We start from the raw sequence: 17,794 nt of genomic DNA on the forward strand, positions 1-17,794 counted from the left end.
AAAATAAAAATATTGCTGCTTCAGAACAGTGAAGCATGCTTGGTTCTTGAAGCAATGACGTGTGCTCACACAGGCTAGTAAAAATAATAGACTGAACAAACCAGAAGCAATATTTTTTAAAAAAAATTGGCAGGGAGGAATGAGTCACTCTAAATATAAGAGCAACCAGACTGGATGAAACCAAAGATCCACCCAGGCTAGCACCCTGCTTCCCACAATGCCAGGCAGATGCATCAGGAAGCCCATGAGCAGGGTTTGAGGTCAATAACCATAATCAGAGGTAGACTACCTCTGAACCTGGAGAGGGAAAAGTGTCCATCAATGGATATTTAGACCAGATTGGTGTATGGAACGTCCAGGTTAAGAGCCAGTCTACCTGTGAATAAGCCGAAGTTGTGGCGGCTAACAATAGGAAAGGGCTTTTGGTCTCACACCCTGCTTTGTCTAGTCACCTTTCAAAGGATGGGTAAACCACTGGCCCACAACACATGATGTGCTATGTGAAGAAATCATGTCTCTATAACAATCACAAAAAACTGTAACCTAATTTATTTTGTCTTTATCTATAAACAGTGCATTTAAATTCAGTGGGACTTACTCCCGTAGTGTGCACAGGGCTGTAGCCTGCATTTCCTCTTTGCTCCACATAGCTCAGAAGAGCTTAGAAAGACACACTGCTTTTCACTTCCTGTTTCCAGTTGAGAGCTGCCATATGGGTGGCAGGACTATGACAGATGTGGAAATCAAGCGTCTCTCCCTAACTGTGTGGGATATGCCCCATCTGCTTGACACTGGCTACAAAGTTTCATTTGGAAACCGGGAAAGCCAAACTGTTGTAAGTGAAACCTTCTATCCTTTCCCTTCCACTTGTCCACAACTGACTGTGCTTTAAGAAGTAGGGGGTTAATAGGGTACCTGCTGTTTTACTAACATGGATTAGTAACTAACATGTCACTAATGTCATTAGTGATTTACTAACATGGATTAGATTTAACTTGGACTCCTACATTGAGCAGGGGCTGGACTCGATGGCCTTATAAGCCCCTTCCAACTGTACTATTCTATGATTCTATGGCAGATAGGGCTGTGACTCGCCTGCCAAAAATATTTAGAACTCAAAGGATATTCATATTCATTGACTATTAGAGTCTCTGGCAAAGTGCATCTTAAAGTCTGCTAGAAAAGGTGAGAGGATGCTCAAGGCAGTGTACTTGGCTATATCCTTCCATTTTATCCTCACAACAACCCTGTGAGGTAGGTTGAGTAGAGAGAAAATAACTGGTCCAAGGTCACTCAGTAACTTCATGGCTAAGTGGAGATTTAAACCTGGTCCCCTTGGCCCTAGTCCAACACTCAAACCCTATACCACGCTACAGTACTTATAGAAACTCTTGGCTAGTTGATCTCTCTTATCAAGGGCTGGCAAATTAAGAAGGAAAAGGGGGACTTGAGTGGTTCTGCAAAAAGAAAACTACAGAAGGAAAGAACAGAAAAAAGAGACATAGATTTTTTTAAAAAACAGTAATAAATTGCCAAAACTAACATTAATTTTCAAAAGCGGTTCTGATACTGCAGTTGCTTCTCGCTCCATTGACAATGTAGGCACTGAAAAAATGGATCAAATCTATAGTGAAAGTTTATCCCTTCATACTGAAATTGGATTAAAGTTCTTTGACTGTTAAACTGATTTGCTTATATTGACATCTGATCCAGCATTGTGGCCACATGACAGGAGGCAACTAAAAGAGCTTTGAGTGCAAAGAAGTACAGCTCCAAACCAAAATATTGACCATTAGACATTGTTGCTTCTAAGCAAGTTTTCAAACTCCTACCATTACTGTGGAAGGGAGTTATTTTCATGACAGAAACATAATGGTGAAATGGTTTCAAGGGAACAGTTAACACACTCATCTTCATCAGGAAATGTTCCAGAATGGTTTTAGTGACTGGGCCAATGGAACACAAGTTGTTTCAAATCATGAAAGAAATAAAGGATATTTGGCATCTTCAGAGTGTTGGACTGGGGAAACCTCTAAGGCTGGTAGGATTGATGCACAACTAAAGAAAGATTTGGAACGCTGTTCGCGATATTGGTGAGAAGAATTGCAGAGGGTCGTGAAGACAGCTAAATTCGGCTGTGAGTGTGGATTGGTTTTAAGGAGGGATAGTGAAAACTTATGTGAATCTGATAACTATCGCTAGTCGGGCGGTATATAAATTTAATAAATAAATAAATAAATAAATAAATATAAATAAAAATAACAGCAACTTCTTTGGCATCTTAGAACTCATTGCTAAATTTGATCTTTTTCTTGCTGATAATTTGGAGAAGTGGAGCAACCAGGCCATGGGAACACGTACGAAGACATTGTACTGCTCATGGGGGGAAAAGTTCTTCGTGCTATATGCTCAGAAACAATTGCTACTAAGTACCACTCTATAATTACTGACTCTTCTCCTGACATATCACATTGTGACCAGCTAAGTTCAGCGGCGTCACTAGCAGGAGTGCGGGGGGGTGCGGACCTCCGGTGCGCGCCCTCCCAGGGGCATGGACAAGGTGGCTGGGCTTGCGTGTGTGCACATTCGAGGCCAGCCACCCTGTCCAGGCCCCTGGGAGGGCGTGCACCAGAGGGGCACCCAGCCGGAGAAGGCCTGGGAATCCTGGCGTGCCTCCCTCGCCCCACCGACGCTGCTCCCGGTCTCGCCCGCCCGCCCGCCTCCGAGGAGGAGTTGGAGCAGCCTTGCTGGGCAATGGTGCGGGGCGGGGCGGCTCTGGGTGTCACCCCCCTCATGGTGACACCCGGGTGTGGGCCGCACCCTCCGCACCCCGGTAGTGACGCCCCTGGCTAAGTTTCATCTTGCACGATGTAACTGCTGAAGTTGAAAATGTAGAGGGTTTTGTAGGCTTTGAGGAGCTTCATTATCATACTGGGTTGTCCACTGCTGAGCAGGTTGTTAGAAGGATAAACGATTTAGGCTTAGACATACAAAATGCTTGTGGTCAGTGCTATGACAATGTTGCCAAATTGTCTGGCAAATGTCATAGAATCACAGAACAGTAGAGTTGGAAGGGGCCTATAAGGCCATCAAGTCCAACTCCCTGCTCAATGCAGGAATCCAAATCAAAGCATTCCTGACAGATGGCTGTCCAGCTGCCTCTTGAATGCTTCCAGACTCGGAGAGCCCACTACCTCTCTAGGTCATTGGTTCCATTGTCGTATGGCTCTAACAGTTAGGAAGCTTTTCCTGATGTCCAGTCGAAATCTGGTGTCCTGCAACTTGAGCCCATTATTCCGTGTCCTTCACTGTGGGACGATCGAGAAAAGATCCCAGGCCTCCTCTGTGTGACAACCTTTCATGTACTTGAAGAATGCTATCATATCTCCCCTAAGTCTTCTCTTCTCCAGGCTAAACATGCCCAGTTCTTTCAATCTCTCCTCATAGAACTCCCCCCAGTCTCTCCTCATAGAACTCCCCCCAGTTCTTTCCAGTCCCCTGATCATCCTTGTTGCCCTGCTCTGAACCTGCTCCAGTTTGTCTGCATCCATCTTGAAGTGCGGAGACCAGAACTGGACACAGTATTCAAGATGAGGCCTAACCAGTGCTGAATAGAGAACTAATACTTCACGCAATTTGGAAACTATCCTTCTGTTAATGCAGCCTAATATAGCATTTGCCTTTTTTGCAGCCACATCACACTCTTGGCTCATATTCAGCTTGCGATCAATAACCATTCCAAGATCCTTCTCACATGTATTGCTGAGCCAAGTATCCCCCATCTTATAACTCTGCATTTGATTTCTTTTTCCGAAGTGTAGAACTTTGCATTTATGCCTATTGAATTTCATTCTGTTGTTTTCAGCCCAATGCTCCAGCCTATCAAGGTCCCTTTGAATTTTGTTTCTGTCTTCCACGGTATTAGCTGTGCCCCTCAATTTTGTATCATCTGCAAATTTGATAAGCATGCTCTGTACCTCCTCATCCAAGTCTTTAATAAAAATGTTGAAGAGCACTGGGCCCAGGACTGAGCCCCGTGGTACCCCACTCATTACTTCTGCCCAGTTTGAGAAGGAACCATTGATAAGCACTCTTTGAGTACGATTCTGGGGCCAACTGTGGATCCACCTGATAGTTGTTCCATCCAGCCCACATTTAGCTAGCTTGCTAATCAGAATGTCATGGGGCACTTCATCAAAAGCTTTGCTGAAGTTGAGATATATTATGTCCACAGCATTCCCACAGTCTACAAGGAAGGTTATCCAATCAAAAAATGAGATAAGATTAGTTTGGCAGGATTTGTTCTTCATAAATCCATGTTGCCTCCTAGTAATCACTGCATTGTTTTCAAGGTGTTTACAGATTGACTGCTTTATAATCTGCTCCAGAGTTTTTCCAGGGATTGATGTTAGGCTGGTCTGTAGTTCCCCGGTTCCTCCTTTTTGCCTTTTTTGAAGATAGGGACAACATTAGCTCTCCTCCAGTCATCTGGCACTTCACCAGTCCTCCACGATTTCACAAAGATAATAGACAGCAGTTCTGAGAGTTCTTCAACCAGTTCCTTCAATACTCTAGGATGCAGTTTATCAGGCCCTGCCGATTTGAACTTGTTCAAAGTGACCGTTTGTCTATCAATCTCAAGCTCCAATCCTGCCCCTTCTACTTCATGTTTCCTGGGAGGGTCATAGGCCCTTTTTTGGGAGAAGACTGAGCCAAAGTAGGAATTGAGGACTTCTGCCTTTTCTTTGTCATCTGTTATCATTTTGCCATCCTCATTGAGTAGCTGTGCCACCATTTCTTTTCTCTGTCTTTTACTATGGACGCACCTGAAGAAATCTTTTTTGTTGCTTTTAGCATCCCTCGCTAACCTCAGCTCATTCTCAGCTTTAGCTTTCCTGACACCATCCCTGCAATTCCATGATACCTGCCTGTACTCTTCCTTTGTGGCCTTCAAGCCCAGTTGAAGAGAATGACATGGATTACATGCCATGTGTAGCACATTCTTTGAACTTGGTTGGTGCAAATGCAGTTGAAATTTGCTGGACTCCAGCTGATTTCTTTTCAGTTTTGTGCAGTTATTGTACAATTTCTGTGCACTATCTATTAATAGATGGGGGAAATCCTGCAAAGGTCTAAAAGCTTATGAGAGTGAGAGAGGCCTGTCACGCTGAAAATCTGAGTAGTACCTGGAGGGTAGAATGAGCGGCAGGGCCGGTGCCAAAAAGTGGCCAGGTCAGGCCCTGGCTGAGGGCCCCTGGAGCCACAGGGGCCCCTCGATAGGGTGGGAGAGGAGTGCTTTCCTTCCATGATCCGTGGCAGGGTCACTGACATGTATCGCAGGGAGGCAGCTTCCAGTCTGCCCATCCGTTTGCTTGCTCCACCTACCTCTATTTCCTGTCTTTTGCGATTGTGCACATAGGGCTGCCATTAACCAAGATGACAGCTGAGGTTTCCCTAATGGGCTGATTTCCCTTCTGCCATCTTGGTTGATGGCAGAAATGCGCACGTATAGCACATATGGGTGCCATCAACCAAGATGGTGGTGGAGGCTTCAGCCCCTTAGGCAAGCCTTGGCCGCCATCTTGGTTAATGGCAGCCCTGCGTGCGGTGTGCCCACAGCTACATAAGAACATAAGAACATAAGAAGAGCCTGCTGGATCAGGCCAGTGGCCCATGTAGTCCAGCATCCTGTTCTCACAGTGGCCAACCAGGTGCCTGGGGGAAGCCCGCAAGCAGGACCCGAGTGCAAGAACACTCTCCCCTCCTGAGGCTTCCGGCAACTGGTTTTCAGAAGCATGCTGCCTCTGACTAGGGTGGCAGAGCACAGCCATCATGGCTAGTAGCCATTGATAGCCCTGTCCTCCATGAATTTGTCTAATCTTCTTTTAAAGCCATCCAAGCTGGTGGCCATTACTGCATCTTGTGGGAGCAAATTCCATAGTTTAACTATGCACTGAGTAAAGAAGTACTTCCTTTTGTCTGTCCTGAATCTTCCAACATTCAGCTTCTTTGAATGTCCACGAGTTCTAGTATTATGAGAGAGGGAGAAGAACTTTTCTCTATCCACTTTCTCAAGGCCATGCATAATTTTATACACTTCTATCATGTCTCCTCTGACCCGCCTTTTCTCTAAACTAAAAAGCCCCAAATGCTGCAACCTTTCCTCGTAAGGGAGTCGCTCCATCCCCTTGATCATTCTGGTTGCCCTCTTCTGAACCTTTTCCAACTCTAGAATATCCTTTTTGAGATGAGGCGACCAGAACTGTACACAGTATTCCAAATGTGGCCGCACCATAGATTTATACAACGGCATTATGATATCGGCTGTTTTATTTTCAATACCTTTCCTAATTATTGCTAGCATGGAATTTGCCTTTTTCACAGCTGCCGCACACTGGGTCGACATTTTCATCGTGCTGTCCACTACAACCCCGAGGTCTCTCTCCTGGTCGGTCACCACCAGTTCAGACTCCATGAGCGTATATGTGAAATTAAGATTGTTTGCTCGAATATGCATAATTTTACACTTGTTTATATTGAATTGCATTTGCCAAAAGACAGGAAAGAGGTAGGTGGAGTGAGCAAACAGGTGGGCAGCCTGGAAGCTCCCTCCCTGTGATCTGCAGCAGCTACCCTGCCACGGATCACAGAAGGGGAGTGCTACTCTCCCACCTTGGTTGATGGCAGTCAAGGTAGGTAGGTGGGGCATGCATGCATGCATGCATGTGCTGGGACCTGGGGCAGGCTGATACCCATGCATGACTGGCTCCGGCCCTACTGAGCAGCATCCACCAAACTTCTGCACAACAACTATAGACAAATCTAGAGTAGGGCCGCACTTTTCGGCATTATGCTTCTTGGCGTTCCTCTAATACTGTAGTTTTCATTGGGGTTGGGGGAAGGGGGGCCATGGGCAGGCGTCCAAACCGAGGGAGGGATGGCCACCGACCAAGGAGACCGACGTGAAGGCATACTCGTTTCCGGAAAGAGTGACTTCCTCCTCACTCGGGGAGGTAAGCAATTTTAAGGTACGTAAAATGTGTGTACCAGCCTGCCCTGGGCCCTGGCACCCATACACACAACCCACATACCTACCTACTTACCAGGCAGGTGGGGGGACAGGAGGTTGGGCGAACAAGCGATCAAGCAGTGGGAGAGCAAGGGGGCATGGGCAGGGAGGCTGTCGTGGTCGCCGGGAGCTCACTGAGGCGGCTCTTCTTGCCAATGTGCCGCGTCTGGGGAACTGTGGGTGGCGGCGCTTGTTTTGGTGGGTGTCAGGAGTCCATGGAGGTGACTTCCTTTGCCCTTCCTCTCCCGTCTTGAGGCTCACATCTGTGGCCCAAAGTGCTTTACCAGACCTCACAGCTGTGGCTCCATTTGACTGTGTGTTTGTGAGGGGGAGGCGGCTGTCCACTCCCTTCCTAAGGTTCAGGTGGGGCTTGCAGCACCTCTGATAGCCTCTGGAGCCTGTTGCAGAAGGGGAACACTACTCCCCCACCATAATGAGGGTGAGTGAGCGAGCAGGCAGGGGGGAGGGCGAGGGGGCGAGGGGGAGGGTGAGTGAGGAAGCCAGCGGAGGGTTAGCGAGTGGATGCAGGCAGGCCAGTAAGCAGGTGGGCAGCACCCTCCCTGCGATCCACGGCAGGAGCACTACTCCCCCGCCGTAACAAGAGTGAGCAAGCGGGGGGATGGTGGGAGAGGGCAAGCGAGTGAGGGGGAGGACAAGAAAGGGAGCCGGCAGAGGCTTTTATATGCATTAATGCTATGTTCCACTTTTCAGCGATTTTTGCTTTTCGGCGGGGGTCTGGAACCTAACCCGCCATATGAATGGGGCCCTACTTATTTATGTCTTAAAAGCATTACGGATGACAAATAGAAAAATAGGCAACACGAAATGATGCAAGGGCGCTAGTGAAAAAGATGGAGAAACTAGATACTGCTTTTATGACTGTACTATGGGACACCATACTTGAAAGATCCAATGCTACAAGTGACAAGCTACAAGAAGTAAAGCTAGATATTTGTGCCGGAGTTCATTCGCAAGAGTCCCTCACTGCCTACGTTGCTGCTTTGTGTGAATGCTTTCAAAGCTTTGAGCAACAAGTACTTGACCTTAGTGATGTGATAAAGTCTTCAACAATTTTTTTAAAAAAATAAACACTTTCACAAGCTCATGCCTGATGCAACATGGAAGAATGAAATTGTCTTGGAAGGTCCTCAAAAGTTCAGAGTAGAATCATTTTATCCAGTTGTTAAGTTATGCACACATAAGTTCACATCTTAATGCCTACAAAACTGCACTGGAAAAATTTGGATTCCTCAGCAATTTTATTGAGATGTCAAGTGAAAACTTCCTCAGAGCTACTACAAATTTTCCAGACTGTTACCCAAAAGATCTTGATAATTCTTTTCCTGAACAATTTCTTCAATTTAAAAGCTTTGTGCCCTCAGAATTTACTTGTGCATACCCATCACCAATTGCAGTGCTGAGAGATAGTTTTCAAAAATGGCATGTATAAAAAATTATTAATTTAATAAGTTTTTTTGTTTTTTTAAAAAAAAGAAAATTATGTATTCCTTTATGGGAGAGGCAGACCCCATTTGGGGAACTGCACCAGGGCTCCCAACCAGCTTAATCTGGCTTTGCTGAAAGAGTAGTCAATACTCTTAACTAGCTCTTATAAATATGGCCAGATTTAAAGTAAATGAACTAGAGAAGAGAGCATATGTTTTGTATGGAATAATGTGCCCATTCCATACCTGAAATCTCAAGACAGCAAAGCTCTTTAGAAAGCTCATTTCAAAGCTCTGTTAAGCACCATGCAGTGGGAGGACATTAAACAAAAATAGTTAAGTGATAGAATAGCATATAAAATACATTTAAATATATCTTTCTTAAAGGTATACCTTGTAATCTAATTCACAGTTTACACAGCACCGGGAGTCTCAAACAAGAGATTCTGGCCTGATCTCTGCTGTGCTTCTGCACCACCAGATGGCAAGACAGTGGTACTGCAGCTATCCATTCAGTTAGGGTCCTATGAGGTTTCTAATTCTGAAAAACAGCACATACTCAGCTGCTCTCAGACATCCTGTCCTCACTTATCTGCTTGACTGGCTGCTTCCCAGCTCAATTACTAGCTCTCTGTAGTGGTTAAGGTGTTGGACTATGACCTGGGAGACCAGGGTTCAAATCCCCACACAGCCATGAAGCTCACTGGGTGACCTTGGGCCAGTCCCTGCCTCTCACCCTCAGAGGGAGGCAATGGTAACCCCTCTCTGAATACCGCTTACCATGAAAACCCCATTCATAGGGTCGCCATAAGTCAGAATAGACATGAAGGCAGTAAAATTTCATTTTTTTTCCAGACCTTTAGACTCTCCCTCCATTATAAGGGAAACATTGCCTTTTGAGTTTTTGCCAGCCAGCACAGCAAATCCTGCCCCCAAAGGTGGTAATCCTTACATTTTATCCAATACTTATCTTGCCATTAAAAAAAACAGCTGCTCCTTGTAGTTGCATGCTGGGTGTAGCTAGGGTTAGTAATAATTAGCAAACAGCCAAAATTGCCACCAAGTGACTATTCTATATGATAAAGTATAGCCACATCACACCATACATTTATTCCGCTATTATTCCACTTTAAGTGATCATGGCTTCCCCCAAAGAATCCTAGGAAGTATAGTTTGTGAAGGGTGCTGAGAGTTGTTAGGAGACTCTTATTCTCCTCACAGGGCTACGACGAGTGGTTTAACAGCCAGTCCCTCTTGCCAGAGAACTCTGAGAATTGTAGCTCTGTGAGGGGAACAAGGATCTCCTAACAACTCTCTGCACCCTTTGCAAAGTACACTTCCCAGGATTCTAATGGGAGAAGCCATTACTGTTTAAAGTGGAATAAATTTATGGTGTGAATGTGGTCTATGTCTCCCAAACTCTGGATTCTAGTCAATGTTAATCCTGACTGAGTCATATCATCAAATTTGGTTAAGGAATGTCAGTTTGTACAATGCAAAGAGGAGTGATGGAACCACAATCAAATAATATTTACTTTCCCTTACTTTTGGCCACAAGTACCTGTCTATATAAGAAGAGCTAGCAATGTCATCTGTACTTTCTTCACTTGATCACAACATTCCTCTATCTGATTCTTGCTGTAACTAACACTTATGACATTCATACATTCTTAACTGGTGGTATTTTATGCTGCTATCTAAAGGCTCATCTAGTTGCTTGCATTTGAACCCCGCTAAGGTACCTAATATAGATCCTAGTTCCACCATACTTTATGCATAAGTTTCCATGAGAGTCTTTGGATCCACTGGAGAATGTGCATAGCTCACAACTAAGAGCAGATTGAAATGGTTGCTCAATGTGATGAAGATACAGCTTTTATGGACCAAACAAATAATGCAGAGCTGGTGTAGTCAAGTGGTTCATGGTGTGAACAAAAAGCCGTACATCCCTGGTTTAACTTTCAACCATGAAATCTCAGGCTCTATCTCGCCCTTTCCAGCAAATAAGAATTACTCAGAAAAGGCATGTTAGTAAACTCAGCAGTTAAAGACTGCATGTGACTCACCAAACCTCCATTTGAACTCCTTTATTTTTGGTAATGCTGAAAACTAGATATTTTCTCCAATCCCTTTTGCTAACTTCCATCCAATTTCTGTTGCCCATTTACAACCTGTCTCTCACAAGCATCGGCCCTCCTTCAAAACAGCACAGATGAGTAGGTTGAATAAAGACATCAGGCTGTGGGGGAACATTTGGTTGACCAGTCAGTTCATATCTCTGGCATTTACATTTCCCAGGCTCTCACGTATGGCAGATATGCAAAAAGTTATGGAGCTATTATGTTTGCTAATACCCACCTGAAGTGCTTTCAAGAGGATTTCCCCAGGAAGATTCATCCTCAAAGCTCTGGATCTGGGACAGGAAAATAACACTCCTTAAAGCAGCTTGCTTTTGTTTATTATTAAAAGTATATTTCTTCTCTTTAGCATTAGGATTTCAGACTAAAACATAACTAAACCTTCCAGCTGTTTCTCTGTTGTTTGGTGTCTCTTTTTAAAGAGAGTTTGGGTTTCAGGCTGAACGTTAAGAGTTTATAACACATATCCATTTCGGTGATGTGCCAACTGGAAATCACTCTCTCAAGTAGCAAAATCAAGTGGTGAGTTCCAGTGGTGGGCCAGGACCAGAAGGCAGAAGGCAGGGATACCAACAGTAGGCAGAGCCAGAGACAATGACAGGCAGAGCCAACTAATTCTAGTTTTGTCCCCACCCTCTGTCCTGTTGAGTTCTACAAGGACAACATTGAGACTAAGTAGAGGAGAAGCTGACAGCCAGGACCACTCCCTGGATTAGTTGTAAGTAAAAGGTCAGGCAGGTAGGGATTGGCTGAGGACAGACTGAGGCTGGTGGACAGGGAGTCATTCTCCCAAACATATCAGCCTCCAATGGAAAGTATTGACAAAAATCAAGGCAAAATGTGGCCACAGAAAAATAAGAGGTATGAGCAGATTGAGGGAACCATGACATCTGCAGATGTACGGTTGAAAAAAATAAATCTAAGGGCACAACCTCCCCCCTGAAAAAAACAGCCCAATGAGGACTGAGACTAATTAACCATGGTTGATATTGTGAATATGAATGTCCATATCTTTATGGCTTTCACTGCACTCCTGAGAACCATTTTGGTATTACCCAGAGTGGAGGCTGTGATGGATGCACTGCAGAGGGAACAGTTGCTACAGCTGAGAAGTCTCTTTTTCCCCCCTAATGAAACATCTCTGTCTCAAACTATGCTGTGATCATCTTCTTGTGTCACAAGGAGGTGACAGGGATGATACAGCTTAATTTGGTACAGAAGGGTTCCTTCTTAGTCGGCTGCACCCAAGCCTTTCTGCTCTCTTGTAGTTTCCTCTTAGAGATATGTTCATTATTTTCCACATGTTGCAGCTCTGCAGGAACTGGCTGCAGAGAGTGAGGGGAAGATCAACATGCCCCTAGTCAACGGACAGAGGACCAAGGGCTGTATATCAACTGGCAGATGTTCTCTGGATTTGTTGTCATAAGGCAACAGCTCTTTTTAACTGAAGAATCTTAAGTATTTCTGTAAGTTCGTCCAGGCAATAGGAATGGAGCATGATAAAATGAATACTGTATTGGGATGGCATATCAAGGTCAGTGGGTCTTCCTCTCACATTGCTTGAAAATATAGCCTTCTTCGTCATATGTTATATCATCAACATATCTCTCTCATACACCTGACCCCATAACAATTCACAATTAGCACACAGAGTTAAAGATAGGAAAGAACCATTCAATTGTCATGTCATACCACAGTGCTCATGGGCTAGCACCTAAGGCAAACAGTAAACAACTGAAGTATGCTGACAGCACCACAGCCATCCGCAAAGGGCATTTTATTTGTAGACTTATTTATTAGATTTATATCCTGCCCTTCCGCCCAGTAGGAGCCCAGGGCAGCAAACAAAAGCACTAAAAACACTTTAAAACATCATAAAAACAGACTTTAAAATATATTAAAACAAAACATCTTTCAAAACATTTTTTAAAAAAGCTTTTAAAACATATTAAAAAGCAATTCCAACACAGACGCAGACTGGGATAAGATCTCAACTTAAAAAGGCTCATTGAAAGAGGAAGGTCTTCAGTAGGCACCAAAAAGATGACAGAGAATGGCGCCTGTCTAATATTTAAGGGGAGGGAATGTCAACCACTACACTACACTATAAGTCCATTTCCTATGTTGTGCAGAACGGAACTCCTGATAAGATGGTATTTAAGGGAGGCCCTCAGCTGCAGAGTGCAGTGATCAACTGGAGATATAAAGGATAAGACGGTCTTTCAGGTATTCTGGTCCCAAGCTGTATAAGGTTTTGCACACCGAAATTAGAACCTTGAACTTAGCCTTGTAGGTAATAGGTAGCCAGTGCAATTCTTTCAGCAGCAGGGTGACATATTGGTGATACCCTGCCCTAGTGAGCAGTCTCGCCACCACATTTTGCACCAGCTGCAGCTTCTGGACCAACCTCAAGGGACCCCACATAGAAGTTCAGTTCATCATATTTCTGCATCAGTTTGCAATTTTTGGTAGATATTCCTCACAATAGACTTCTATTAGATGGAGAAGCTGTAACAATTTGTAACTATCTTCTTATCTTCTAATCACCATCCTCTGATTACAGAAGGGGGGAGAAATTTGGTTCCTTTAATTTTAATACAAACCTACTGGGGATGTGCTAGAATTCCATCTAATTTGCATTTGGATCCAAATTTTCCATTAATTCAGTTATTCTCTCTTGTCGTGATCAGACTTTTATATAGTGATTTTCTGCGGCTATTTTCAAAAACTGATTTTTTAAAAAAATCGTTTCTAAAATAGCAATATTAAAAACAGCAATTTAATTTATATTTCCTTTCATTTATTGATATAACCTTTCAAAATATCAATATTTCCTTTAAAATTATCAGTATTTATTTTAAAATTGTCAGTATTAATATCCATATTTTTAGGGAGGGGAAAAAACAGATCAGTAAAAACAGTGGAGAAACTCAAATCGATACCGGCCTGTTAGGTCAATGGAATGATTTTGAAGTGGATCCCAGTGGATCCCATCCCTAAAACCCATCTAATTTGTAATTTTCAAAACAATATGCAAATCGAAAGCTAGTCAGCTATTATTTGAAATTTTCACTTCTCCAAATATTGAGAGGCTGTTCTCCCACAAAAAATGTACAAAAATGTGTATATTAAGGGAAAGTGTGCATAAGCATGCATATATTAGTAAAAATAAAATAAACATGCATTATATTGAGAGAAATTACTTGCAGAAATGTGTATATTAGAAGAAATGCACACTACACTGCTGATTAATTTTTGTGAGGAATATCTACCAAAAATTGCAAACTGACACAGAAATGTGATGAACTGAACTTCAGCCTGGAAAAATGAGAAGCCAGAATTGTCAGACTTCTCCATCCCTACTCTGCACTTAGCCAAAAGACAAGCTAGTGTCCACATGAAGCAACTGTAAGTACAATGGGGCCACAAAAGCTTGCTTTTGAGAACACAGGGAACATGTCCTCTTTTTGATCTCCAGCAGTTGTGTATCATTGCTGAGATGCAACTGTATCCAGCCTCAAAACAATTTGCTTAGCTTTCATTCTAAAAGTTAACTCCCTCCCAGTAGGTTTATGGTTGATTTCAAAAGGGCTTGAAGACCTCTCAGTTTTGATTGACTTTCCCTTGGTTAATTCTAACCATATTCACACCATACATTTATTCTACTATTGTTCCACTGTAGAACAGTCATGGCTTTCCCCAAAGAATCCTGGGAAGTGCAGTATGTGAAGTGTGCTGAGAGTGGTTAGGAGACCCTTATTCTCTCCCCTCACACACACACAGAGCAACAATTCCCAGAGTTCTCTAGGAAGAAGTACTCTCTGTTAAATGACTCCTGAAACTGTAGCTTTGTGAGAAGAATATGAGTCTCCTAATAACTCTCAGCACCCTCCACACACTACACTTTCCAGGATTCTTTGCAGAAAGCCGTGACTATTAGTAGTGCAATAATAGTGGAATAAATGTATGGTGTGAATGTGCTCTTTCTGGCTTGATTGGGGCTAGAGTTGATTGTGTTGTGTTTTACTGGCCTACGGATTTCTAACAAATTGGATGGGTTTCATTCTTTTGTATTTTTTATAATGATGATGATGATGATGATTTTACTATTGTAATCTACTTTGGACAGGCACTGCCTGGAAAGTGGCCTAGAAATATTTTAAAATAAGATAAATAATACAATATGGCTCCATTTCCTATCCATACATGCACAACACAGAACAATCTGTCTTACCTCTTCCATTTCAAAGGAATCTGAAGGCTTGCAGTTTAAGCTAGATACCCTCCTGAACCTATGGGTCAAAAGCACATTGGGCTCTTTGCGTGGCCTCTCTTTATTGGACATCTCAGAGGTTGAAGGAAGGTGAGGCTGTTTCATTGGAAGGTGAGGCAACACCCAAGGTTTGCATGCTATGGATCGTGGCGTCTGGGACACAGTCATTGCCTCCTTTGCACTTGGAAAGAGTTCTTCTTTTAGACAGATCAAGGGAAGATTTTCAGACAAACCAGTCCTCATTGCCATGTGTAGGTCTGCATCATCATCAGCAGAATGGTCTTCTTTGGCCTGACAAGTGACAGCATTTCTGTAAGCTTGAGGGCCATGCATAGTTGTCTGCCTGGACACTTTTCTCAAGAGCTGACCTATTCTCCTCCTCTTTGCCGGTGTGATCACAGCTTTCCCCATAGGACAGCCCACTGTACTCTTCTCTCCAGCTCTCTCTCCCGACTTCTGCTGCATGGTGTTGATGTCACTCAGCAAAGAAGAAAAGGCACTGGTCACATGATCCAGGACTTGCAATTGCCGAAAACGCCCTTACATTTGAGACAGGTGAAAATAAAACTTGTATGTTTATTTGTTTATTGGCAGACCAAATGTACAGAGCTTTTAGTGCACAAGGGACAGGGTGAAGACAGACAACTCCAATTCTCGGAAACTCAGATTATATTAACCTTGCAATGAGGTTGCTGCTACAAAGCCTCGTGGCTGTCTTGCATGCTATATCAGCAATTCATCAATACATACCTATTATGTGTAGGGATAGGTGAGAAATTTGTTCAGTTCACATTTTAATGTGAGCCTACCTAATGAGCACTTCCCTCACATGAATCAGAATGGAAAAACAGCTGTTCTATGAAATTTGCTCTTCTCTGACTTTTGTGATGTTCTCCAACCCAAAATGTGTACACAAATAATGTGCATGTTAAGGAAAAGTGTGTACAAAAATGCATATGAAACAACATATAACAAAAAACTGTATTTATGAACACATTATATTAGGGGAAATTGCTTACAACATTGCATGTGTTCGGAGAAATGTGTACAAAATGCATATGAATTTCCATGTGGACTTATAAAAAAATGTAAACTGATGTGGAAATGGGATGAACTGAACTTAAAAAATGAAAAATAAACTGTGAGAAAACCAAATGGACAGATTTGTTCATTCCCAGAGCTTGGAAGTAACTAGTTACAAGTAACGAATTACTTGTAATTCATTACTTTTTTGAGTAACGAGTGGGTAATTCCTTTATATTTTGATTGTAATAGAACTAGGAGTAATTTTACTACTTCTGTGGAGTAATTGTAACGTTTCCAGAATTACTTTTGGGCATTACTTGGGGGGGAGCAGGGGAAGTCTTCTGCTCCTCTGATTTGTGGATGAAAATCATGTGCCTCAAACTGGGCTTCTGTGCAGTGTCGCTCTTTCCTCATGCTCTGTGGATGGGCAGGAGGCGACAAGGGAGGAGGCGGAGAGTGAGATGGGGTGGAGTGGAGAAAACAATTATTTAAAAAAGCAGATAGTTGTGGTGAAGAATGGAATGGAGGGGAAAAGGATCCGGAGGTCAAGAACATGGATAAAGGAGGAGAAGGAGGCAGCAGCAGAATGGAGATAAAGAACTGTGGAGGTGAAAGATGACAATGTGTGTGTGTGTGTGTGTGTGTGTGTGTGTGTGTGTGTGTGTGTGTGTGTGTGTGTGAATACTGTGTTTGCACTTGGCACACAAAGTGGCCTCCACCACCCTCTCTGGCTACTGTGCTGCATTTGCAGTATTTTAACTTTTTTGCATCTCAGGGGAAAATGTTTGCTTGAGTGAGTGTCCCTTAGTTGGTGGCAGGGCAGGGTCTGGGAGGTGATTAAGTGAGAGAGATTATGCTTGCTGGCTGAGTGGGGGGGTTGCACTTGGTTTGACGTGCAAAGATTTGAGTAGTGGCCTCATCCTCCCTCCCCACCACCCTTACCAGCAAAGAGACCACCATTGCTATCTTATGAATAAAAATATTTATTCTACTACCTCTGTATGTGTTTGTTTATTTTTAATGTTGTTTTAGGCTACTTAGATGTGCAGCAGCCAAGGCCAGCACCTTGTAGGTGTTTTTTTTAAGTAACTGAAATGTAATTGTAGTGATTACTTTGGAGGAAAAGTAATCAGTTACTTTCAGAGTAATTGTAATTGTAATGGTAATTACTACTTTTTTGGGCCATGTAACTGTAACTGTAATTTATTACTTTTTAAAAGTAATCTTCCAAGCTCTGTTCATTCCTAATTATGTATTAGGAATACATGAATCAACAACCTTGACAGAAGGAAACATCTTATTGTTGGACAGACTTCCAGCTACTAATGCATTACAGGAGAGCAGCTTTGTTATGATAAATAGACCTCTGAAGTAACGATGAATTGAGTCTAATATGGATATTTGCAGAGGTGATTGGCAGTGGAAGCTGGTCCATTAGGGTAAATGGGGCACAGCTCCACCAACCCTCAGCTAGCCCCCACTTGCCTGCCTTCTTACCTAAGAACCAGTCCAGAGGGTGGCACTGCCTGTCTGCATCCTCCTCCTTAGTCTCAGGGTCATCTTTGTAGAACTCAGCAGGGAGGAGGTTGGGGACAAATTTAGTATTAGCTGATTTTGCCTGTCATTGGAGAGCTTCTGCTATGGGGCGGTATACAAGTGCAATAAATAAATAAATTGGCTCTGTCTCTACCTCCTGTTAGCCTCCCTGTCTTCCACCCTACCAGCCTCAATGAGCACTAGCCACCACTGGTGAGCAATGAAGTGGTCAGAGAGTTGGACTTTTCTTTACTCATGTTTCATTCAGTCAAGAAATCTCTGAAACGCACACTTCAGGTTCTCTTTA

At 43.3% G+C, this 17,794-nt stretch overlaps 1 protein-coding gene across 2 annotated transcripts in view; it reads right to left on the reverse strand.

The window, feature by feature from the left end:
• Positions 1-17,794, reverse strand: part of ITPRID1 (ITPR interacting domain containing 1) — an 88,666-nt gene that overhangs the window by 38,188 nt on the left and 32,684 nt on the right. For both annotated transcript variants that reach the window (XM_061586126.1, XM_061586128.1), the window contains 2 exons: positions 14,887-15,464; positions 10,873-10,927 (listed from right to left, as the gene is read on the reverse strand). In XM_061586126.1, coding sequence (XP_061442110.1) covers positions 10,873-10,927; positions 14,887-15,464 — 633 coding nt within the window. The remainder of the gene's footprint in view (positions 1-10,872; positions 10,928-14,886; positions 15,465-17,794) is intronic.

The sequence above is a fragment of the Rhineura floridana genome, chromosome 10 (genome assembly GCF_030035675.1).
Source record: "Rhineura floridana isolate rRhiFlo1 chromosome 10, rRhiFlo1.hap2, whole genome shotgun sequence".
In the NCBI taxonomy this organism is placed as follows: Eukaryota; Metazoa; Chordata; class Lepidosauria; order Squamata; family Rhineuridae; genus Rhineura; species Rhineura floridana.